The sequence below is a fragment of the Rhagoletis zephyria genome, unplaced genomic scaffold, assembly GCF_001687245.7.
Source record: "Rhagoletis zephyria isolate East Lansing unplaced genomic scaffold, Rhagoletis_zephyria_1.1 Rzeph_scaffold_00874, whole genome shotgun sequence".
Lineage (NCBI taxonomy): Eukaryota > Metazoa > Arthropoda > Insecta > Diptera > Tephritidae > Rhagoletis > Rhagoletis zephyria.
In genome coordinates, this window is record NW_016157958.1 from 3,051 (window position 1) to 29,333 (window position 26,283).

Sequence of the window (26,283 nt, forward strand, 5' to 3'; positions counted from 1 at the left end):
CTCGATAAGATCTTGTAACCAATGCCTAGAAGGCTGATCCCGCGGTAGTTGGCGTGTATGTCGGGGTCGCCTTTCTTATGGGCACTTAAATTCCAGTCGTCGGACATGCGTTCATCTGACCATATTCTGCATAAGAGTTGATACATGCACCTTATCAGCTCCTCGTCGGCGTACTTGAATAGCTCGGCTAACAAGCGTCACCTCCAGCAGCCTTGCTGTTTTTAAGCGACGTAATTGCTATTCGTACCCATGGTTGCCAAAATTGGTAACTTTCTACCAAAATTGGTCACTTTTAAGCGGTTTGGTAACTTTTATTTCATTTTGGTAACTTTTTCAACCAAACATCTATTACTAATTAATTATGTTTTTCATGTGCGTATTTATAAAAACCCTTCGAGTTTCAGTGGCAGTACTACTGACACTTCTACAAAATTACTTCTACAAAATTACTTCGATAAAATTAGAGTCATCTCCTATTCGAATACTGGAAATATTTGAATTGCAGTGGCAGCACTACGGGCTACACTTCTACAAAAAAAAATCGAATTTTTGCGATCTCACATTTTAATACTGGAAATACAGTTTGGGACAGTAGTTCAGTAAAAATGGTATACAAATTCGGCAATCTGGCAACTTTCCGGCACACAAAAAAAATGTCGCGTGCTTTTTACCAGACCCACCTACCGAATGTATTTCGACCCACTGGATCCGAATCTGAGGTCCATTTGACACGTACCGTACACCGAAAAAAATAGCAAAAAATTGGCAATTTTCGCAATTTACTCGAAATTTTATACGCGTCAAAAGGACGGTTAAAAGCACCCGAAACTTTTTTTTGTGGGCCGGTGCTATTATTCCGTGAGTCGCAGGTTCAAATATCGGCACATTCCGAACGAAAAATGACACTGAAGATGGCACAACGCGGAAACCGGTTTTGTCTCCAAACCAAATTTGGCAAGCGATGACGGAAAATCGTTCCACATTACATCATACTCCTACGCTGTCGAAAAGACGAACAACGAAAATGAAAATATCGGCACATGCAGTAATTATTTTCTAATAAAAAAAATATTATAATTGTCAATAGGATTTTCAATCTTGATATTTTTTTTTAGAAAATAGATTTGAACTTCTGTGCTAGAACTGAGAGCTCTTGATATATAATCAAAAATTGACAAATTATAAAAATATTGAATTTATTACATAAGTGCACAGATTCTTGCTACATATATGCACAGTATACAATAAACCAGCCGTTGACAATATGCTTATTTGAAAATTAATACATGAAATATTGTGAATGTATAGGATTTTTTGTTCATTTACCCATCCCAGTGGGAATTAGGAGCACGTAATAATACCTTATTAGCAACTTACTCTTCACCTGGCAGTCATTACCATTTCCCTGCCGAACGTCCCTTACTTTTACAAAGGCATGGCCGCCTTATGTAAGTAGGAATTTAGAATGTACATTTGGTATCAGACATACTTCTGAGCTGCTTTACAAAGTAAGTTACTAGTAATGCAGAGCAGTCGCTCGGAGTAGTTCGGTGATTGGAAATAACTTCGGCTGCACGTTATTTTGCAACTGACAACGTAATGTGTCTTCGGAGGTGTTCATTTTGCCCTTTACTAGTAGATGACATTGGCCATGATGACAATTTTGGTACTAAAAACTGAAAGAAAACATGGCTTACCTCGCAGGTGCTTACCTATTTTCCCAGTGGGATAGGCAACGACTGATGCAAAAGTACCCACACACGTTTGTTCATATATTTGAAATGTAAATTTGAACAGAAAAATTCGTAAAAAAAAATAATAAAACAAAATATTTTTGATAACTTCGTGGGAGGTTGGCGTGGTTATTGGCAGATTTCGCCAAAATTTAACACTAACCTAAATTATACCAAAGGCAACTTCGAGGCCGACTTTCGTTAAAATATCTAAATTTTGTTGGAGTTAGCGTGTTTACAAACAGAGAGGGCTGAACCAATTCGTGTTCTCATTCCGAATATTTTGATATATATGTATGCATATGTGTATATATGCACATACATTTTATACGGTTCACAAAAGCGTTTACTTATCTGCATAAACCGTCTTTACTTGCATTAATTCATGCATTATCCTCTTTCAAATGTGAATAAGCGGCATTTTGTGCATTTGAAAATTAGAGTTCGACCTTAAGCAAAGTAATACTTGTTTTACCGCCTAATCGATGGGACCATTTTACAAAGTCAGCCCACCACTATTCACTCAAAGTTTTGTTCGGAACACGGTTTGACTTATATAGGAACTGCATCCGGTATAATCGCTTACGCTTCACGCTTGATTTGCTTGGAATTGGGTTTTTCTCGTTGTTTTATTTTATGTGACTTGAAAATATTTTTCAATATAAGGAAATATTTAAATTGGATTTCATTTGGGTTAACGAAAACGACAACTGTGAAAAATTATCAACGAATACATTCAAACAAAATGTCAAATAAGCATATTTACATTTTTTGTTTTGGCTATCTGGATTACTGTATACTGTGGCTGTATGTAAGTATATTCAGTAAGTTTTATTCAGTATATTTTTTTCTCAGTGCAGAAGTGAAAATTTTGGTAGTGAAGATTTGGTAACTTTTGGTAACTTTTCTTAAGAAAAAAATTTTGACGTGTGGCAACCATGTTCGTACCTTGTCATAGCCAGGCGCTGGGACATCGATTCCATCGTCATCGAAATAGGATAGAATAGAGGCGAAACCCGAAAATGAGGACCCTAAATTAATAAATATTGTACAAGCAGCAGGAAGAAAAGAAACATTGTTAAGTAAGCAAGGCCTGCCTGTACCAAACCGCTAAATGGTTTTGACAGTAAACGAAGCATATCCGCTTTCTAAAAAGGAATTCAAGGATTCTGAAATTAGCAAAACAAAATTTTATGCGAGCAGACCAAGATCAACGGAAATAAGCTCAACTGACACTANCGCGCAAATGGTTTTGACAGTAAACGAAGCATATCCGCTTTCTAAAAAGGAATTCAAGGATTCTGAAATTAGCAAAACAAAATTTTATGCGAGCAGACCAAGATCAACGGAAATAAGCTCAACTGACACTATTTTGCATACTGGTGCGAAATAAATTCAATTGACATTATTACCTTTTCAAAAGCGAAATAAAATCCTTTGACATTATTGCTCTTTCAAACATTAAATTTGCGTAGATTCGCGGCGGCTCACGTACGCGCGCCACAACGCGTCGCACTCCGCCGCGCCGCCCTTGTGCCAAATTTTTGTTGACTTCATTTCGCGTTTGGAAAGGAAATAATGTCAACTGACTTTATTACGCACCAGTATGCTAATTAGTGTTAATAGTGTTATGCACTTACCACATAACATTTGTGGAAAATATTTTTATTGGTTTCAGATAGGTATTGATGATGACTACTCATGACAAAAAATGTGTATTCATTCAGAGCCTACTATGGTATTTATGATGAAAAAAGTGTTGCCAAACGGAACGTCCGTAACGCAAGAAACACCCATATACCCACACATAGAGTCTTTCTTAGATTAAAATTTCATCTCTTATATAAATGAAAAAAAGATATCAAATTAAGCATATGAACCTTTTTCATGTCAAGGATGAATAAATTTTTCAAAGGGATAAAAATAGGGCTAGTAGCAATTTTAAATTTATGTGGCCTAAAANATATGAACCTTTTTCATGTCAAGGATGAATAAATTTTTCAAAGGGATAAAAATAGGGCTAGTAGCAATTTTAAATTTATGTGGCCAAAAAGAGTATAAGTATAAATCTAGCCACCAAAGGGCTAAAACGGCAACACTGATTGCCAGAACTTTTTGGACCAACCGGCTAAATTGAAAAAAAAAATATCGGCTAAACTGTTTCAACTAAATTTCACATGTTTTATTCAAATATATCACAAGTACACTCTAAAAAAAATAGTGTAATTTTACGTGCTAAAAGGTAGGTTACTGATTTCCTACCTTATTATTCGCGAAATTACATGCTCGATTATTCAGCGAATAGTTTGTTTAAATTTCGGCAAAAAATGTTAAAAAATTTGCGTCAAAAAGAACGCGAAATTAAATGCCAAATGTGCTATATTTAATCCAAGAGTGTTTAATTTAACACCAAATTGGTTTAAATTTCAGCAAGAATGTTTAAAACTGTGTACTATAATAACGCGAAATTTAATCTCAAATGTGTAATATTTAAACACATGAGTGTTTAACTCTAAGCAGAAAGTGTTTAAAAATGTGTATTAAAAGTACGCGAAACTTAATCCCAAATGTGTAATATTTAAACAAATGCTTGTTTAATTTTGCACAAAATGTGTTTAATTTTCAGCAGGAAATGAATAAAAATTTATACTAAAAGTACGCAAAATTTAATCCCAAATGTGTAATATTTAAACTCATGAGTGTTTAATTTTACACAAAATGTAATTAGTACTCAGCAGAAAATGTTTAAAAATGTGTTCTATAAGTACGCAAAATTAAATGCCAAATGTGTAGTATTTAAACACAAGAGTGTAGTATTTAAACAGAAGTAGTTTCACCTTAAAATAAAATAAATCCGGAAATATTTTTTCATTTTATATACTAGTTATGTACATATTTTGTTTTATTTATTACATATGGGTTCATTTTATATTGTTCATTTCATATCAAAGTTTAGCTCATTATGTAACAAAGATCACATAAATCCATTGAAATTACTGAACATTAAACAAATATGAGAAAAATAGCCAAAGTTGGTCAAAAAGTCTTGTTTCTATTATTTTGATCATATGAATACACTTTGCAAAAACATATGGCTTAGGGTAACAGAAATAAGTTATTATAAATTAATTCATTAATTCATTTTATATAAAAGTTTAGCTCATTATATAAGAAAGACCACATAAATCCATTAAAATTAATGAACATTAAACAAATAAGATAGGGTTAAAATATAGGGACACGACATTTTGAAATTTCAAATTTTTCTACAAAGTTTGAAATTTGGACTTTTAGCTTTTGTTACACAATGAGCTGTATTTTTATAAAAAAGAAGTTATGAACATTAAACATGCAATGAAAATATAGCCAAAACTGTTCAAAATGTCGTGTCCCTATTAATTTTCACATGACTGTACGTGTACGTATTTACATATACACTTACATATATACATATGTACATATGTATAACTTACACACGAAGTTTTATTTAAATCATTTAAAATTGGTTAGCTTGACAATTAAATTATTGACCTCCTGTGAATTATTTGTTTTTCTTCGCAACTCGAGTACAGGGCGGATAATACTTATACAAATTTCTTACAAAGAACTCCATTGTTTTCTGATATTTCCGCAGGAAAAATTAAATTACATAAATACATAGAAAATGTGTATGATTTGTTTTAAAAAGGGGAGAAGTGTTATCGCTCCAGTATTCTGAAATATAATTGTTTTTTCAATAAAGAGATATGTTATGTAATTGTCTTCTCCGCCATTTTCTGAAAATAAAATAGAAAATGTTTAATATAATAATTTATATATATGTATGTGTATTTTAAAAAACGATATAAAAATGGGATTTATATTAAGCAGTTAAATATTGTATACTTTTTTTTAATGTGTTCAAATTACATGAGTGCAAAAGAACTTACTAACAAATGCAATAAGCGGAGTGTTAGTTGGAATTCTGCCCACAACTTCTTGCAGTGTTGTTCCAATCTGAAACAAGTAACAATTAAGGAAGTTGGTTGTTTATTGCATATGTACAAAAAGGTTCTTAATGTTACCTCAAAGATGTGGAATAAATAACTTTCATTTTCATTGAAGTATTTTAGAACACTTCGTATTATTATGTTTTCAGAGCATTCTTCTTTTTCGAAGTCTTTCTTAGTTTCCTTGTTATACATGGTTTCGAAAAACTTGAGTGTTAGGTCCTTGGATTCGTTAAAGTTTTTTAAAAAGGAATCTTCCTTAATTTTAGTCGATTGAAGAAAATGCTGAATCAAGCATTCTTCATGGAAAATGTATGGCCAGTTTTCTTTTATGGTAGCTATCGAAGGGACTGGATCCATTTCATTAAATTCTTTCCGTTGTAGTGGGAAACAATCCCTAATGTACATATAAAAATATCCCTCGAAAATTTTATTTAAAAATTGTAATGTAGTTGATTGATTTATCCTTATTAATACATATGTGTAAACTAAATGGTTCCATTTGAAAAGACAATCTTAACTAATAGCCAAATATAAATTTAGTTTAGTAAGTAGAGTGGAGTACTAAACTTACATTTTTTGAATTGTTTTCATGCAAATAGAGGAATATTAACACGAAATCGACACCTGAGAGGAAGATCGACGTATCCTTATCTCAGCACATTTTCAATACATATTCATTTGAGGTAGGTCGTTTTTGAACCGAAATCTGAAATAGGGCCTCCTTAAACCAAATTCTGGGATAGGGTGTTTTTCAATAAAACTCTGAAATAGGACGTTCTTCAATAAAATTCTGAAGTAGGGCGTTCTTGAAAAGTTTTCTGATATAGGGCGTTCTTGAAAAGTTTTCTGATATAGGGCGTTTTCGAACTGGCTGCCGAGATAGGTCGATCTTCCACTCAGGTGTCGAAATATGACTACTATTTTCTTATATAAAAAAATAATAAATGTGAAGTAAATACATATCGTCGCCCTTATGCCAGAAGCATGAATGTGCAAATTTATCAATTTTGAGTTATTGGGTTGACTTGATTAATCTTTGGATGTCCTATGTTATACCAAAACCCAGAATACAATGCGTACGCGGAAACCACATATTTCACAATGTCAATTACATGAATGCAGAGTTAAGTCTCGTAAAAAAATTCAAACTTGATTTTCCAAAATTTTAATTTCTACACATTCATGTTTCTGGCACGATATGTACTTGCCGATTTGTTTACAAAAATTATTTAAAAATCAGACGTCTCGGTTGCACAGCAAATCGGTTAATCGTTTCTGCAATTATTTCACATAGATTCTCTAAAACAAATTTTCGATGTAGGCTTAAAATGCAAAAACTTAAAGGTAAATTTTATAAGAAATTAAACTGACAATTTATGAAAACTAGTAGTAACCCCCGAAATTCAGGTGAATGCAGTAATTTAAGCATATGGGCAAATTTAAAAAATATGTACACTTTCAAAATAAAAATTTTAATTTTTAAATTTGTGAGCACACCTTTATTTTATATATCATTTTTTATTTATTTATTTATTTATTAATAGGCAATGTATTACACATCTAAGACCATGTCTTTTATAGTGCATCCGACGAAATAGTAACAAAATATTATTACATATACATACATATTAAAAAAACTAAGCTAAGTAGAATTGGAATAATAAATACATACAACAAAATTAATCTTAAATACATTAGACACTAATAGTATACATAGGCAGGGTAGAGATTGTTAGAAAAGATAGTGGGAGAAAAAATAAAAAGAAGTAAAGAATTAAAAGATATTGCAACCACTTCCATAGCATTACAAATCATTGTACACGGTCAAAAATTTGGGTTTAATTTTTAAACCGCGCTGGGACTACTGCCTTTTTTAAACTTTTAAGTCTACTTTTTAAACCAGTCAAAAGTTTTACGCAATTTTTAATATATTCTGGTTTAAATTTTAGCCCAAAAAGTTCGTGGTTTAAAAATCAAACCAAAATGTTTTAATTCTGTTTCTAGATTTCAAATATAGAAAATTTGGTTTAAAATCTAAACCGAAATAGAATATGTTTGCCAACGAACTGTGGTGTTGATTCAAACTCAACATATGAAAGCACATTTACATGCGTGGCTGTAGCTGAGTGTGCAAAGGTGCTTGATACAATTGGTTGCTACCAAGGCTGTCCGGGTTCAATCCCAACCAGACGGAGCATGGAATTTAAGATTGTTTTTTTTTTATTCTTAATTATGAGAAAGTTTGGGTTTAACATTTAAACGGAATTGTTTAAATTCTAAACTCAACATATGTGCTCTCTTTTTTTTAAACTTGGAAGGTTTGTATTTGAAACTGAATTTAGTTTGGTCATATATGTAGTCCAAAAAGTTTAAAATTAAAACCGAAATTTTTAACCGTGTAGTAATTGTATATTACTGCTTTGTAGTTCCTTAAATTTAGTGCAGACTTGGTAGATTCCGGCAGAGAGTTCCAAAGCCTCGCAGCGTTAATGAAAAACATTCTAGAAGATGGTAAAAGGGTGTATCTTGGGATAAGAAGGCTATGATGTCGACTAGACTTGGTCAGTCGCAACTTTTCATACAAATAATTTGGAGATTGCAACGCAAGCAATCTATATAAAAATATACAGTTCCTCGCAGCAAGATAGTTCTCGATACTGCACCCCAGGATTTTATTCTTCCACAGGGAGATATGATCAGATTTGTTTAGTCCATAAACATATCTAGTAAGGTTATTGAACGCAACATTGATTTTGTAGGAGGAGATAGAGTCGAGTTTACTGTATACAGTCTCAGAGTACGTAATGAGGGACACTATGAGTTGCTTAGCCAACTTGCGCCTGGTATCTTGTGGTGTAAATGAGGCAGAGATCTTTAGACGACGTAACACAGCATACACATTACTAACAACTTTATTTACATGGTCACGACAATTCAACTTAGTGTTAAGAATGAATCCCAGATTTTTAATTTTATCGATAACACGAGAACGTTGCTACCAATTAATAACTCGGGGATATCTTCAGAGTGAATCACACTATTACTTATAGGGAGAACATAGGATTTTGTAGCATTTAAAGACAAACAATTATCACGAGCCCATTCTGACACCGCAGACAAATCACTATTAATTCTAAAACACAAATCTTCAATAAGACCAACACGACTGGACAGGTATAGCTGAATATCATCAGCATATGCATGTACATTTACATAACGTCACACAGAGAACACATCATTAACAAAAAGACTAAACAACAACGGTCCAAGAACAGATCCTTGCGGAACACCAGAAGCAATTACTTTTGACATAGAGAAAGTATCCCTACCTCTAACTCTTTGGGATCTTCCTTCAAGGTAGCTAGACATTAATCTTACAGCACTATCTGTAAAACCGAATAAATGCCTAAGTTTTTTACACAAAAGGCCATGATTAACTAAGTCAAATGCCTTTGAAAAGTCCAAAAGGCAAGAAGGGTTAGATTACCATTGTCAAGTTGTATTCTTATGTCATCAAGAATCTTCGTCATTGCAGTGGAACAACTATGCTGTGGCCTGAAACCTGACTGAAACGGTGACAGCAATCCTCTTTCTTGTATAAATGCCGAAATTTGTGTCGCCATTAACGATTCACATGCCTTTGAAAGAGCAGGCAATATGCTAACTGGTCGATAATCACAAGGACTATTAGCATTAGTCTTTTTAGCTACAGGAAGTATGATGGCTTTCTTCCAAATGGAAGGGAAGCACGAACTAGCAAAACAGTAATTTATAATATGAGTGATAGTACCCAATATAGATGGCAGCACAATTTTCATAAACTTAAGCGAAATTCCATCTTCCCCCACCGCATTTGACTTTATCCCCCTTACAGCCCGCAAAACCTCTCCTTCACTCACACCTACAAACTGAAATTTATTTACCAAATCACAGTCAGTCAGATTACATTCAGTTGAAGAGAAACTCATGCATCTGCTTGCACTAGTAAAAAAATTATTCAGAACATCAGGGTCCAAATCACACTTAGGTTTATCATTACCATGAACATTCAAGTTTTTAAGGTTGCGCCATAAGTCTCTGGAGGGAAGTGCTGCGTCAAGTTTATTCCTACAATACCAGCTCTTGGCCTGCCTAATGGTAGCCGTAGCTGCATTCCGTGCAGTTTTGTATTGAGACCAACGGCTTTCGGTTGGAGTTTTCCTCCACTTAGCATGCAGTTTATTACGCTTCTTTATTGCCAAGCAAACTGTTTTTGTATACCAAGGGCACGACTGATTGATTGCACGAACTGATCGAATGGGGACATGATTGTCAAAAAGTACAGTTAGAGTTCTATTTAAGAATTCAAGTTTTTTATCAATGGTTTCGCAATACCAACAATCTTCCCAACAAACACTAGACAGATAACGCAAAAGTTCATCAACATTTAAGGACTTAAAATCTCGATACGTAAAAGTGACATCAACAACAGGACGATTAAAAGCTACATCTAGTGAACAAAATATTAAGTCGTGGTCAGATATAAAAAATAGTTGGTCAAATTTGAAGACATGTTTAAGGTCAGACGTAATAAAGACATCTAAGAGACTAGGCTTTGCATTGTTAGCATATCTGGCAGGAACAGAATTATTGACTATAAGAAGTCCTCCTGCCCAAACATTGTCCAGTAGTTTATTGGTATAAGAGTCATTAACAAGCAAATTAACATTGAAATCACCACAAATTACATATCACTCATAATCAAGTAAGAACACAGATAACTCACCAAAAAACAAATCCAATACGCACGACTTATGGGGGTTATACACACAAGAGACCAATACCTTACTTACACTATCAGAAACTTCTGATATTAAAAACTCTGTTTCAGAGTTAGCCGACTCTGCCAAAGACTTGATTTTTAGGTTGGATCGACAGTATATCGCGATCCCTCCCCCTCTTTTAAATTTTCTATCATTCCTTACCAAATTATAATTAGCTATTTCATAGAAGAAGTCCGAAGCATCAGTACTGAACCAAGTCTCAGTGACACAAATTACATCAACATCAGACTCAACAAATATACTCCTAACATAATCAAGTTTATCTGCATTCAAACTACGCGCATTAAAATGAACCACATTAAGGCCCTTTGTTTGCTTGCACAGAATATCTATAAGTACCTTATGGTTTCCATTGCCGCTGGAGTCCATATCAGTATATCGGTTCAAATCCACCATACTGAACCAAACAAGAGATATTAACATTGAGCTTTGTACCACGATTGTTTATTAGGAAAAATTGAAAAAGCAACAAAGTCTAAGCGGTAGAAGTTATAGCACTATTTCGGAGATCACCACATCTCCTCATCAGACTTCTTTTTTCTAGACTTCAGCAGGGATCAAACCTGCGAATTCGATGTTCAAAGTCAGAAGCGTTAACCACTGAGCTATGTACATCCCGTAAACTCTTGTTGCTAATTCATTTTCCTTATTCAACCAACTACTATCAAGTGCAGCTGATTTGCCGCTATTTAAACTCGACAGCGTGGTTGTTGTCATTCTATACATCCATTTCGTTACCTTAATATAGAAAGGCCCTAACTCATATAGTAGCTGAAAGGCAAAAAATCCGTAACTGATTAAAATTTTTTATTGCTTAAGATGATGTGTGGACTTATAAATTCGATGAAATGTATCATATTCATCAAGTGCTTCAAAAGTTAGACGAGGAATAAGCATGAAATAGAAAACAAAAGAATTAGCTGGGTTCAAATTACGCTGTTCAAGTTGTAAACTTTGAGAAACGATTTTGAAAGTTTAAATCACTTAATTGGGACGTTCTAAATTCAATGGCATGCTCGGTTTTACCAAATTGGCTCCGGTTTTCGAGCTAACGGTACTTGAAAACTTGATTAAATTTTAACTATTTTATAAATAACTCCCTCAGTTTTGAAGTAATTTTACTAAAATTTTGCACATAACAGTTTTTTAATATTACCTTAATTATTTATTAAACTTATTGAAATGGGTTCACATTAACATATAGGTCCAATACAACTGATTACTCAGATATGTGTTTTTGCGCTATAACTCTAACTTTATATCTGAATAATAAATTGTATGCGTGCTATATGTTAAATTGAACCTATACTAAATTTTAACCTGTTTAATTGGAGGAGTTATAACGCAAAACACCGTCTCTGATCAATCAGTTGTATGGGAGCTAGGTGTTTTAGTGAACCGATTTCGATGATTTAAGGTAATATTAAAAAACGGTTATGTGCAAAATTTTAGTAAAATATCTTTTTAAAACTCAGGGACTTTTTTATAAAATAGTTAAAATTTAAGCAAACTGAGGAAACCATTGAATTTAGAAGGCTCCAATTAAGTAAGAGCAACTATCAGAACATTTGTCGAAAAAAAAGTTGCTTTGATACCACTCTCGAATTATTCCGACTAAAAATCAGGGTTTTTACACACTTCTAGAGACAAATTTTTTTAAGCATTTTGCAGGTATATGTAATTTTATAAGGAATAGCAGTTATAGAAAGATTTAGTTCGTTTCGACGTATTTTCCAAATATGCCTTCAATTAAGGTGTTTTTGAAATAAAAATTACGCTCAAGATCGCAGAATATTTTATCTTTAAAAGTTAGTTTATTCTGAAAGCACACCTCATGCTAAGGTTATTGGTTTGAAGTTCCAAAAAAGAAAGGAAAGTATATTTTCAAGCGTCAAAGTATGAAAGAGAATACAAATAAGAACAAGTAGATAATAATACAGGGTTGTTTTAAAAAGTACATACAACTATTAGTATGTTGACATACATTTGGTTTGTCTTTCGAAGGGCAAGTATGATTTTCAACACCCTCTCTCAAACCAAATGTGTGTTTCACATTTTTAGGAAATACCTAATTTTTTAATAAGTTCGCAGTGTTTCTTTTTTATTAAATTTTTAGTAAATACATCCGCTACCATCTTCTGAGTTTCGACATATTGCAGCTCGATTTGACCAGCCTTTACTACGTCTCGTACAAAATGATATTTGATATCGATGTGCTTGGTTCTGGAGTGATAGACGGGATTCTTTACAAGTTGCTGTGCAGTTAAATTGTCACCAAACATCTTTGTCGGCCCTTCATCAATACCAAATCCGATTTCACTTAAGAGACGTCGCAAGTACATAGCCTCTTTCGTTCCATTTGCTAAGGCCATATATTCGGCCTCGGTGCTGCTTAACGCCACACAGCTTTGCTTTTTAGATTCCCAGGAGAAAGCTGCACCTCCAAGGAAAAATGCATAGCCGGTATATGAACGGCGATCTGATGAATTGCCGCCCCAATCTGCATCGACGTAGCCATATAACGATTCGCCATTAGCCAGTGTAATGCAATTTAAAATCACTTGTTGATGCCAAATAGCGTAACACATGCTTAATGCCAGCTTCATGCTCGCTATGTGGGTCGATGTTTCTTTGAGCCTACTTTGAAATTGAATGAAGAATATCCGGTCTAGTAGAAAGAGCTAAAAACATTAATGCTCCGATTGTAGCCTGATATTTCTTGACATCAGCCTTGGCACACTTTTCGTCAAAGCACGTAATCAAAAACCCCGCATCCAATGGTGTAGCTGCTGAACGGCAATGCTCCATATCATGTTGGGCCAACAAATCTTTGATATATTGCTCTTGGTCGACAGTAATTGCACAAAGCTCACCTTCGCGTTGTATACGCATCCCCAAAAATAGATGCAATGGGCCTTTGTCGATACATTCAAATGCTTGCGATATTTTGTGCTTGATCATCAGTAGGTTATCTTTCGATTTGCACGCTATAATTATGTCATCGACATACACTGCAACCAGGCATAAGCTATCATGTATGCGCTGAATATATAAGCATGGCTCATATACACAAGGCAGGAACCCGATCTCTCTCAAATCAACATCTAGCTTGGTATTCCACTCTCGGCCTGCTTGCTTGAGGCCGTAAATGGCTTTGTTTAGCTTCAAAACTCGATTCGGATGTTTATTGCTGACATAACCTTCAGGCTGTTTCATGTACACCTCATCATTCAAGTTGCTGTTTAAGTAGGCTGTACAAACATCCATTTGATGTAGGTATAAACGTTGTTCAACTGCCAAAGCTAACAGCGTTCTAATCGTCGAGTATCTGCACACTGGTGAAAACGTTTCTTTGTAGTTGACACCGAACTCTTGACTACAGCCTTTAGCCACGAAAAATCCACTTTGAGCCAATTGCTTTCTGATTTTCTGGCATATCAGTTAACGTCCATGTTTTGTTCGCTATTAAGGCTGCATACTCAACGTCCATGGCTCTTTTCCATTCATCTGCGAATTTACCAGTCAATGCTTCATTAACCGTGCTAGGAACCTCGAAGTCTGCATATTTCAACATATTAACCGTATTATAAACTTTTCTTGGCCTACCAGGTCTACCAGTTAGTTCCTTCTTTGGCCTACCCGGACCTCGCTTTGCTTCATCTAAGATTTCATCTGCAATTGTCTCAGAACTTTCGGTTTCACTCGTGCCGCTTAAATAAATTGATTCATCACTGTCTTTATCATCTTCAAAATGCTCGCTTGCTTCATTGATTTCTTATCATTACTGCTGTCTGGAGTGTTCATGGCATTTGGAGTCAACAAATCATTACAGTTGACTGCATCTCGACACCCATTAAATAAAGTTCCTCTGGTATCACTTTCTTCAAACAAAACGTCGCGTCGCTTCATGACTTTCTGCATCATACAAGCGATATGCCTTAGCTGTCAAAGAATAGCCAACCATTCTGTATTCTTTGCCCTTCGCCTGGAACTTCTTACGTTGATTCTTATCTAACGCCACAGCAAGAGATCCAAAAATTTTGAAATTACTGACTTTGGGCTTACGTTTAGTCCATGCTTCATACGGGGTCATATTCATTAACGACTTTGTAGGTGAACGGTTATGTATATAAACCGCTGTTGCTACAGCTTCAGCCCACAATGACTCGGGAAGTCCAGAATGAACGAGCATACTACGTGCCATTTCAACGATTGTGCGATTTGCACGCTCTGCAACCCCATTCTGTTGAGGGGTATATGGCACAGTCAACTGCCGCGTAATGCCAAGCTCGCCAAACAATTCATCAAATCGTTTATTTACAAATTCGCCGCCGTTGTCACTCCGTACGCATTTAACACACCTACCGGTCTGACGTTCAACTGCATTCTTGAAAATCAAGAATTTGTCGTAAACTTCATCTTTCGACTTCAAAAAGTAAACGTACATTTTGCGCGAATAATCATCCGTGAGCAGAAGAAAATATTTTGACCCGCCTAGCGAAGGCTTCTGAAATGGTCCACACACATCCATATGCACTAGCTCCAACAAATCCTTTGCACGATTTTCGCTGATATCATATTGCAAAGCACATATTTTTGTCTTCATGCAAGTTGTGCATTTCAGATCTGGTATCTCAATTTTGTCGTTGCCTTCTACCATCTGCTTTTCGTAAAGTTGTTTTAAATAATGAAAGTTTAAATGGCCGTATCTGTCGTGCCAAATAAAAGCTGAATTTTTCACCATAGAAAAACATTTGTTGTTGCACACATTCACAACAAATAACTCGCCAACACGGCTCGCTCGAAAAATAACATCTTTATTGTAAACGACTTCCGCAAACTTATCCGAAAAATTCACCTTTGCGCCTTTGTTTAAAATTTTGCCGACAGAAATAAAATTTCCTTTTAATTTAGGTACATACAAAGTATTCTTTAATTTGACGTTTCTATCGCCAATCAGAATTTCAACATCTCCAATGCCGCTTGCATTGACTTTGTTTTCATTTGCCAATTGGATTGTATCGTGGTGTTGCTCGATCTTTGTAAACAGTTGTTTATCGCTACACATATGTGATGTTGCACCACTATCGAGTACCCATTTGTTTTCATGCAACATGTTGACATCCTGAGCAGCCAATACTGAGAATGACGTTTGACATTGTTGCTTTGAATCTGGCTTTTTCGATTGTTGCTTCGAATCATATTTTGACATTCCTTTTCTGAGCATTTTGCAGCGAAATGACCGAATTTGCCGCAACTGTAACACGCGCCTTTTTTTACCTTTTTTCCGCCTTTTCTCTTTTCGTTTAAACTAGCACCATTTTTGTTGTTGTAGCTGCCGCTGCCGCTGCCCTTAGCCATGAACGCCTGCTGCACTATGTTACCGTCGATATCTTTTGCTGCCTTTCTGCGTTCTCCTTCTTCCAATAGCTTGATTTTAAATGCGTCAAGCGATGGTAAAGTGTCCCTGGATTCTATGGCCACAACAAAATTCTCGAATGCCTTTGGCAAACTGGACCTCAAAATTATGACCACAAGCTCATCACCCATTGTGATATCCACCTCGGACAATTTATCTACAGCTGCTGTAAAGTCATTTACGTACGTGCTGACATCATCATCTTCTTGCATGCGCATGGCTAGCAACTTCTTGTACAGTAAAACTTTTCGTACCGGACCACTTGGCTTGTAAATCTCTTCAAGCTTCTTCCAAGCCTCTGCTGCAGTCGTACAGTTCTTTACATGGTGTAATTGCGCCGGTGTTACACATAACGTTATTGTTGCTAATGCCTTTGCATCAGAGGCCTCCCATGCCTTAGCTGACGTCGAGTCACCGTCCCTCTTCTCAACAACGCTCCATAAATCCAAATGGATTAGGACGCTTTTCATCTGGACACGCCATATATCATAATTATCACGATCCAGCTTCTCTATTTGATACAAACTACTCGTATTTACCATAATTACGAATTTCAAAAAAGAAACTTTATTCTTTTCTTTAATGCGCGACTGGGACCATAACCTATTGGTTTGAAGTGCCAAAAAAGAAAGGAAAGTATATTTTCAAGCGCCAAAGTATGAAAGAGAATACATATAAGAACAAGTAGATAATAATACAGGGTTGCTTTAAAAAGAACATACAACTATTAGTATGTTGACATACATTTGGTTTGTCTTTCGAAAGGCAAGTATGATTTTCAACAAAGGTATCAAATTATTCGTAATTGTTTGAAGAATACAATACATACTCAAAAAGTTCTTAAAATTAAATGCTTCAAAACCTATACGCAATAAGCCGAAAATTTTGAAATTTGTGAAATGTGGAGCTACAGACTTTAAGTTACTTGCCATTTCGTTATTGTTGAGTGCACACTTTTCTTTCCTACTACATATGAAGTGTACACATAAGTGCTAAATGCCCATTTAATTTCAAATCAGAATATGGTATGCTTCAAAAGTTATGATATAATTAATTGTGCCCCTCTTAAAAATTACATAAAAAAATCACTTGTTTTCATTATTTTTTTTAATTTAAACACCGATATTTCAAAAGTTATGCAGCAAGTTGATCCACTTTTTTTTTGAGGCTTCAAGTATGCGTCAATGAATTATATCCAAAAGCAACCAGCTTGATTTAGTTTACAACAGTGAAAATAAAGCTAAACAACACAAAGGTTACCTGTTTTTTAGATTTGCCCATATAATAAAACGTGATTGGATAGTTTCGGAAACGCTGGCTCTCACAACATCGAACAGCAACAGCACACCTGTCATTAGAATTCCTTTTCCTATTATTCATTAAGTAATTTTGTTTTTCTTTCTCTACGGCTCTGCAGAATCGACGATCAGCGGTCAATCAAGAAACAGTTTTTTTTTGTTTTCTAGCTAACTCAGTTTTGTTGTTAACTCAGCGCTGATTTTATTGTCAACAAGTTTAGTTCTCTGTTAAATACGCGGATATTTTGTCGTCTCGCTACTTTCTGTACAATTTGTTTAATAAATGGATTGAATTGAACCCCCGAATTTAATTTAATTCGTCATTGCACAGACTTGCACAATCAATGATATTCGTAAATATACTTCAGTATTTAGTTGAATATTTATTTAAAGAACTTCGTGAAAGATAAAAATTAACCTTGTACTGCTAGAGTCTTGATAACCCAAAAAATTGGCGCCGTTTATGGTNTTTAATTCGTCATTGCACAGACTTGCACAATCAATGATATTCGTAAATATACTTCAGTATTTAGTTGAATATTTATTTAAAGAACTTCGTGAAAGATAAAAATTAACCTTGTACTGCTAGAGTCTTGATAACCCAAAAAATTGGCGCCGTTTATGGTGAAAGGCCTTTAGCAGGGACGTGAACCGGATGAAAAATTTTGTCGGTTCGGTTCAGCGGTTCGAACCGTTTTTGCACTTTTGGATTGGTTCGCCAAAGCGGTTTTTTTGGTCTTTGAACCGGGGTTTCGGTTCGGTTCAACGGTTCGAAAAACAAACAAGTAATAAAGTCTAAGTTCGGGCGGAACCGAACATTAAATACCCGGCGCAAGTATTAAATATATGATGTTCACCTTTCCGAAAGCCACCGCAACATGGTAAGCCGGGGTGTATCAATTTTGAGTAATTTAGCGTCCTTAAATTTCGAAATATTGAAGTTTCAAGCATTTCTGAAATTTACCGTTACATGAAAAGCGACCTCAATTTTAGTCTGATTTCAATAATTTTCAACGTTTTGCTTTTATTTGGCAAGCACAATAGCCATACCGAGTTTGCTATAAATTGGTTGACCGGTTGCCGAGAAAACGGCGGTGCCACGCCCGTTTTCCAAAATGTTATCATAAACGTATTTCTTCTGTCTGGGTACATTTATCTATTAAAACTTGGTTGAAGCGAACCTTTAACCTTTATGGAAAGTAGTTCGGTTTTCGGTTCGGATCAAACATTTGTGGAAAATTTCGGTTCGGTTAATGGTTCAGTTAATTAGTAGAAAAAAAGCGGTTTTACGTTTCAAAACCGGTTCGGTTCAAAACCGGTTCACGTCCCTGGCCTTTAGTATCACACTTTTAAACTAAAGCTTTCTTAACCCTTTCAGTATAAAATTTCCACCACTGATTCTAAAAATGTTAAAATATGTATACCGGCTAATTTTGTATCGTTCATTTCAAAAATCGCATCACCAAATTTGTAAAGCTTTGAGCTTTCCCGTCATTCAGGGTCCTTCATTATGGCCAGTGATATCTTAGGTGTTTAAAAAATGTCAACTATTTTTATTTTTTGCTTGCATAAAATATACATATTTCAAAACTATGAATAACACTGTGCCACTAAAACTAAAAAATTTCAGAACACATGAACTATGGGCCAAATACAGTAAACCTGCGTTTTTAGTTTTTGACTCTGATGTCAGCATTTTTTTTTCAAAGGACTTTGAAATTCTAAAGATATGATTGATTCAAAAAATTAAATAATATAATCAGTGCAATGTAGAATAACATTATGGGTACCAAATGAAAGAGAAAATTCTGTTGATTTTAAAAGCACAATCTGCCTTATCCTGAAGTTGGCCTGAAAAAAATTCACCCGAAAATTTGTCATCCAGCCATAGTAAAACCATGGAAACCCAAAGTGAAAAGTGATCGAGTTCGGGGAAAATGAAACTCACGATAAGGCTGAATAAAGTTTTTTGGTTTACAAGAACGAAAATGTGGTTTTAATAAATTTTATGTTTTCAAGCTAAAGTTTGCAGAACGAAATTCGAATCAAACAATCAATATTGGAAATTTTCAAGGATTTTTAAGGACAAAATTTTTAAAGGACTTTTGCTTACCCATTCGTCCCTATGCACCAAAATATTTATTCTGTTATAATTCTAAAGAATTTTTTCTTATATTTGATACCCTTACCTCTATCATACATTGCACTGAATTTTTTAAATAATTTTTTGAAATAATCATATGTTTTAAATTCCAAAGTCCTTTTAAAAAAAATCCTGACATCAGAGAGAAAAACTAAGTACGCAGTTATACGTGACTCAAACAAATGACCACGTGTTTTTTTTTTTAAATATTCGTAATGTTTTTCGAGCTAATTTTTCAAGCTTTAACAAAAACCACATAAATCACAGTTACAAGCTTTATACAAAATTTAGGAAAATTTTACTAATTTTCATCAAAAATTCATCTTTTTAATCTGATTCTTTAGAACATTTTTGGGTATGCTGATTTTCACTATGTCAAATTCAGTGGCATTTGTTGTCAAATAAGTGAAAACACATTGTAAAATGGGATTTAAAAGCAGTTTATCGACTGATTTGGATCCGGATAGGCCTTTAGTCGTGTACATGCGCTGCTAAATCGGCTATGTGTCCGTTTTTTGGCCTATAACATCATCGGTCAAGGTATGGATAAAGGAGAGAAAATTGTGTCAAAATGTGTCGCCAAATTTTGGAGTCAAAATATAACATAGTGAAAACCAGTCTTAATGAAGTGCAAGTTTAAAACGGCTAAAAAATCCCGTTGATTTCTTAAATTTTTTTTTTGTGACGGATTTTTCACTTTTTCATACAAACATGAATTTCTTATGAAACAAAATGCGGGAGACCGTTAGCAAAAAATTTCAAAAAATCAACGCCATTTTTTGTAAATTACACTTGTTATATAAAAAAAAACGCAAAAGTAAAACAATTATCAAAAATCAGCGCGATTTTTTAGCTGGTTGAAACTTGCACTTCATTAGACTATGACATTGTATGGGCTAGAAAACTGCATACCCAAATATGTTTTAAAGATTCAGATAAAAATTTGAAATTTTGTTGAATTTTCCTAAATTTTGTATAAAGGTTGAAACTGTGATTTATATGCTTTTTACTACCGGGCAAAAAATTTTGCTTTCAGTTGCCATTTCGTAGTATTGTATACTACATAGAAGGTAAACTTCAAAAGCTAGGGGGGGCTCGAGCCTCTCATCACATTTTTAATGTATTTTCGTTTGAGATATGGCGTTCTTCAATCAAATTCTGAAGCAGGGCGTTCTTTAATAGTTTTCTGAGATAGGGGAGATAGGGTTTTCTGAGGCGGTTCTAATTGTAATACGGGGACATACCCTGTTAAAATATATTTTTAATGAACTCACTTGAATTAGTTTGCTCAAGAGTGCCTCTTTGAAGTGCCGCTGCTGAAGTACTGCTTTCTGCTCTCTCGCACCATTCTTCATTATCTATGATCATCAAAGTTTCATTTTGTTTTAAATAATGCTCCAGGACTGCTTCACCACAAACTTCGGTTCCGTCGGACTCTAAGACTATTTTGGACCCTTTAATATCAAAATTAAGTGCTGTAAATATTTGGTTATTAGTATTTCAGATAATGTATATACAGATTTTTAAATACACCTGCTTGTATTAATGTATCCGTAGATGCTAAAGTCATAAACGTTTTTTTGGTACGTCTATCAGCGCTCCATACCTTGCACACGTACTCAGCCATTGCAATTATGTATGTACTTTATTATTTACGAATATATATATGGGTAGCTCTAACTATAATATACATGTTATATGTGCTTATTTATGCATGTAAGTATATATTTTAAGAAAAAAGCGTTATTTACATTAATTCTAATCTTTCTTTTCGACAAATGTTGAGAATAAAGAAAGATAATATTTATTTTTTACATACAAAACGTGAACTGGATTTTTAATTAGGATATCAACTAAGTTTATTACACTATACTGCATTTTCGCAGTTAGCGTCCAAAAATATTGAGTTAATTTTAAGGACTGTAATATTGCCCAGGTCGTCAGAATCAATGACAATGAAATGGATTTCTTTGTATTCTGTGCCATGGAATTTAATTTGTTTTGTAACGAGTGTAAAACTTGGGGATAAATTAAAATTAAACATGTTTTCAGAAATAAATTCGTAACTATTGCGAACAATTTTTAATTGAAATCTGGTTTCAAAAAGGTTGGCTTGCATTTGCTGATGTTTTTCAGAAAGAGTTAAAGATACATTTTTAAAATTTTTCATCGTTTTAGATATTTTTTAAAAANTAAAATATTGATGTTTGTGTTCAAAGCGCATGGTCCATAAATGTTTAAGGGGACCATATCCTCTTATCAGATGTGAATAGTGACATATGGGTGTTTCCATGAAAATGTCAACCAGGACTGAAAAAATAAAAACAACTGAAAAGGGTTTTTAAGACGAATTAATAAGAGTAAAATACTCGAATTTTTATATTATAGAAGTATTTCAGCTTATTGCAATTTTAAAACTCAAAAATTGAAGAGTAAAACTGAGTGTCTCTTCGACTCAGTTTTCTCTAATGAAATGAACTATTTTCTCTTTCCTATTAACTAAATTAACAGATTTGAAACATTACAATTACATCTTAAAATTAAATTTGCAATAACAACTAACTATAAAAATGAGGAAAAGGAGAAGTTAGAGCTCGGTTAACGGTAATTTTTTGATTTGCTTCTGATAGTATTCTAATGTCGCGTACGTTATGCAAAAACATTGTTTGTCTATGTCATTTGTATATTGGCAGTCGCAGGTAATGCAGATTACAATTCTTAAGCGAGAATTCTTCCAGTTAAAGATATACAGTAAAATTTTCTTTCCAACCGAAGTAAAACAAATTTTATTACCCTTTAAAGTTTGTCGCATACGTTATTGTAAGTACGAAAATTTCAATCAAATACATCAAAACCAATGTTAATTGCAAATTTTCCATTTAAATTATTCAAAATAGTTGTAAAACAATGAAACGGTGGCGGGAAGAGTTCTCAATAAATACATTTTATTACTTACGAGAAAAATTGTCGCGTACGTTATGTGGCGTACGTTATTGTTTTTTTTTAATATAAAACTAGCCAGAGATAATTTCTCTTAAAATATGAAAGGATTGTAAAGGTACCTTATTTAGCTTAGTTTAGGAATGTTTAAAGAAAAGAAAAACTCCCATGATTCGCAGACTTTCGCATATATGCGTGTTTCCATGAAAATGTAAACCGAAAATGCAAGCAAATGAATTCAAACGGCTTTATAACTTTAAATTTCGTATTCAGATGGCGGAAAAAGGTTTTGAAAACGCGAAACGGTGGAGAGAAGAACTGAAAAAATTTAATTTAGTATGTGTTACTAGTAAAAATATTGTATGGGGGAAAAATATGGCGCGTACGTTATGTCGCGTACGTTATTATAATTTTTTTTAATAAAAACTAATCAGAGATAATTTCTATCAAAAAATGGAAGGATTGTAAAGGTACATTATTTAGCTTAGTTTAGGAATTTTTAAAGAAAAGAAAAACTCTCATGATTCGCAGACTTTCGCATATATGAATATGTGCCTTAAAACCACTTCTTTTTTTGTCGCGTACGTTATCACCTGGTTTTGAACGGATATTTTCCACACCAAAGTTTCGAGGCTGCTTATTTTTTTCTCAAAAATAGTACCCTTTGGTTGCAACATAACCGTAATCTTTTTTTTCTGTAACTTCTATTTTTGATAGATTTATGTCACTCTATAAGCGTACGAATGTCGCGTACGGCTGTATGGAAACACCCATATACAATGATGTTTTGGTCGCAACTTTGAAAGTGGAAAACATTCTCTTCTATATTCCATATATACTGTGATACAATGTGAAAGTAAAGAGATTTGATTTTCATCTAAATCAGAGCTGTTTATCAACCTACACATTTCAATAATTACAGTGAGAAACTTCCACACCGGATCTTTATTTATCGATGACTTGTTCAAAAATATGAAGGGAAATATCATTAAGAAATGTAGGATTTCATCGGCCTTTCCTGGATTTTTTTTTCATATTGAGATTAACATGTGGGAAAGACAGTTTTAATTTAAAATTTGTTTCTCAATGATGAAAGGCTCGTATTTATGTAATCAATTGAAATAACATCTTGTATACACATATATTTACACACTTCCATCAAGTCGTGGGGTATAATACCCTCAAATAAATCGTGTGATATGCAGGGAGGAAGTCCATCACAAACATGAAAGTAGCCTAATTCATTTAAACATGAGTCTTTTTTTATTCCCATACCAAAATCAGGAGAATTTGAAAGGTTATTTAGGCATGCTTCATAGTTTTGGCGGGTACGCTTTTCACCGATATTTACATTAAAAGATATTAAATTTTCTCTCTTGAACAAACAATATCGACACATAAACTGAAGTTTTCAGTGTAGCCGCCTATTTGGTGGCTGCCTAAATTGTCACCAAGCATTGAAAATAAAGTTCCACGATAGTTCTGGTTAGAACCGTCTAAAAGAAAGTCAATTCCGTTTTCTTCTAGTTTTCGTAAATCGCATATTAAAGGAACCATAATTTTTTCAAATCCGAATAACTTTATGTAAGTATCTTTACAAAGCAAAACTAATTGGATATTATGAATATTTGATCTAAATTCTTTTGGAATATTTCCAATCATCATATAAACGCCTAGCAACTTGTGCTTCTTTTTAGACGAAGCTAAAGGATTGCAGTTTTCGAAGGCATCCTGAAATAAAAGCAATTCAATTCTGTTTAAATTTTCATAGAAAAACGGAATAACAATTCACATTTGACACTTTTTTGCTACTAAAAAGTTTAAAAACTATTTTGCCACCCAATAGAACTTCAAGTGTTTTAAGAATTGGAATATAATGAAAAATACATTTTTTGTGATATTGATCAAAACCAAGATGAATTTCTTTCGGAGAAACGTAATTATTTTTATTTCTTAAGAAATTATTTCTTTTATAAGCCGACTCAGATTTAACAATTTCGGAAATTAAACTTTTGTTTGATACCGCACTTGTAAACATTTCTTTGTATTCTGACAAATTAAGAGTATCACATAAATCAAAAATTGTATTTTCTCTTTTCTTTATCATGGGATTCTAAAATATCTTTTAACTCAATTACAAAAGAATCTAAGGCAATATCGTTGACCCCAAATTTAAATTTCAATGTTGCGAAAAAGTTGTCAAAGGATTTTGAGCTAGAGCTTTGAGGGTTATCCATTAAGCGTTTCTCCAAATGCGTGGTTTCTTCATTGGAAGGAGTATCAAGTGCCTCCTGATCTGATGGCTTTCCTCCTTTTACCCTTTTATGCTTTCTGAAAACGTGCATCTTAAAACAACCAGAGTTTACGAAAGATTTAGAACAGTCAAAGGGGCAAACAATCAAAGTTTTGTTAAACAAATGTATCTGTATGTGAGAAGTCATATCTTTAACACTTTTTGTTTTGAAAATATAAGCCGAACATTTGTAGTCTACATTTGCGTTATTTTCACAATCTTTTACAGCACTTTTGTGATGTCGGTACAAGTGCACATAGAATGAATAATAATTCTGAAATGTTTTTATGCATCCTGGTTGCAAACACTTAAATTCAACACATTTATCATTTTTGTGCAAATACAGGTGCCTATTATAAGATTTAATATCATTTAAACTAAGGTTACAAATCGTACACAGTAACATACCAACGTCTTTTACAATAATATAGCACAGAAATTGATTATTTTACGCTTATTTACACTTTTATTTTCCCGACGCCACAGAGCAACACACAATTTCGCAATAAAATCTTCACCGCGTTGTTAGGAGTGCAAATTTTTTACATCGCGAATATGTGCAGTATATCGAAAGATTTTTTCGATACCTCAGCCTAAAGCGGCGAATACACGAGGAACATTGTTACAAACACAAGTTTCAAACATGCAATGCTACAGTCAATGTTACCCATGTGTGGGCAGTCATTGCGTCATATAAAATATATAAACCATTTTAACTTGGAACGTACAAGTGTTTTATCGATTATATCATTAACTTTGAAATTGAAAGCATACCTTCGCTAACCTCATTTCGATAGTTCTGTTGAGCAAAGAACCGTTATATCTAATTCAGCTGCTGTGGTGTGCGTAAATTTACTAAGAAAGTTTAATTTCACCCGAAAAAAAATTCATATTTATCGTGTAAATTTACGAAAAAATTGCAAAAATAAACAAAAATATACTCGATTTATAGTCGCACTTTTAAACAGACTTTTTAGAGTGTAATTTAGCTGCTGTGGTGTGCGTAAATTTTACTACGCTAGTGTGTACAAGCCACAAAATACACATCTGTTGTTTAATTTCACCCGTAGAATTGTATAAAGTCGCCAAAAAAAGGATTTTTACACACGAAAATGTGTAAACGTGAAAAATACATATTTATCGTGTAAATTTACGAAAAAATTGTAAAACCAAACAAAAATATACCCAATTTTTTTTAAACAGACTTTTTAGAGTGTAGAAAGACTAGTCAATGCATAAAATTATTTTAGGTTAACAAAAGTTATACGGAGCTAAGCTTTACATCAAAAGTCATTTGTGTATTACTTAAAACTTACTTGTTTATGTCAATGTTATTGTGGCTTGTTAACATTTTTTATTTTTAATATTTTTATTGAGCTTTGTACCACGATTGTTTATTAGGAAAAATTTAAAAAGCAACAAAGTTTAAGCGGTAGAAGTTATAGCACTATTTCGGAGATCACCACATCTCCTCATCAGACTTCTTTTTTCTAGACTTCAGCAGGGATCGAACCTGCGAATTCGATGTTCAAAGTCAGAAGCGTTAACCACTGAGCTATGTACATCCCGTAAACTCTTGTTGCTAATTCATTTTCCTTATTCAACCAACTACTATCAAGTGCAGCTGATTTGCCGCTAATCA

General features: G+C 33.8%; 1 protein-coding gene across 8 annotated transcripts; it reads right to left on the reverse strand.

Annotated features, from left to right (window-relative positions):
* Positions 1 to 5,164: 5,164 nt before the first annotated feature.
* On the reverse strand, positions 5,165 to 25,237 carry LOC108361877 (uncharacterized). Of its 8 annotated transcripts, XM_017614643.1 has the most exons (5): positions 25,054 to 25,237; positions 20,942 to 21,088; positions 20,683 to 20,883; positions 5,663 to 5,729; positions 5,420 to 5,509 (listed from the first exon to the last, which is right to left on the reverse strand). In XM_017614643.1, exons 2-4 carry the CDS (start codon positions 21,033 to 21,035, stop codon positions 5,686 to 5,688), a joined length of 339 nt encoding a protein of 112 aa, XP_017470132.1. In that variant the 5' UTR covers positions 21,036 to 21,088; positions 25,054 to 25,237; the 3' UTR covers positions 5,420 to 5,509; positions 5,663 to 5,685. The 8 variants fall into 8 exon arrangements, with proteins under 8 accessions (XP_017470131.1, XP_017470129.1, XP_017470128.1 ...); XM_017614642.1 differs by lacking the exon at positions 5,663 to 5,729 and having other exon boundaries at positions 5,165 to 5,509; positions 20,942 to 21,051; positions 25,050 to 25,237; XM_017614640.1 differs by lacking the exon at positions 5,663 to 5,729 and having other exon boundaries at positions 5,165 to 5,509; positions 25,050 to 25,237.
* Positions 25,238 to 26,283: the final 1,046 nt, after the last annotated feature.

What these genes read in the sequence shown, in the direction of transcription:
- LOC108361877 (XM_017614642.1), bottom strand. Translation starts at nt 21,035, where the DNA reads ATGGCTGAGTACGTGTGCAAGGTATGGAGCGCTGATAGACGTACCAAA. An exon ending in GGATACATTAATACAAGCAG is followed by an intron (nt 20,884 to 20,941) that starts GTGTATTTAAAA and finishes AAATATTTACAG; the next exon opens with CACTTAATTTTGATATTAAA. An exon ending in TCTTGAGCAAACTAATTCAA is followed by an intron (nt 5,510 to 20,682) that starts GTGAGTTCATTA and finishes TTTTATTTTCAG; the next exon opens with AAAATGGCGGAGAAGACAAT.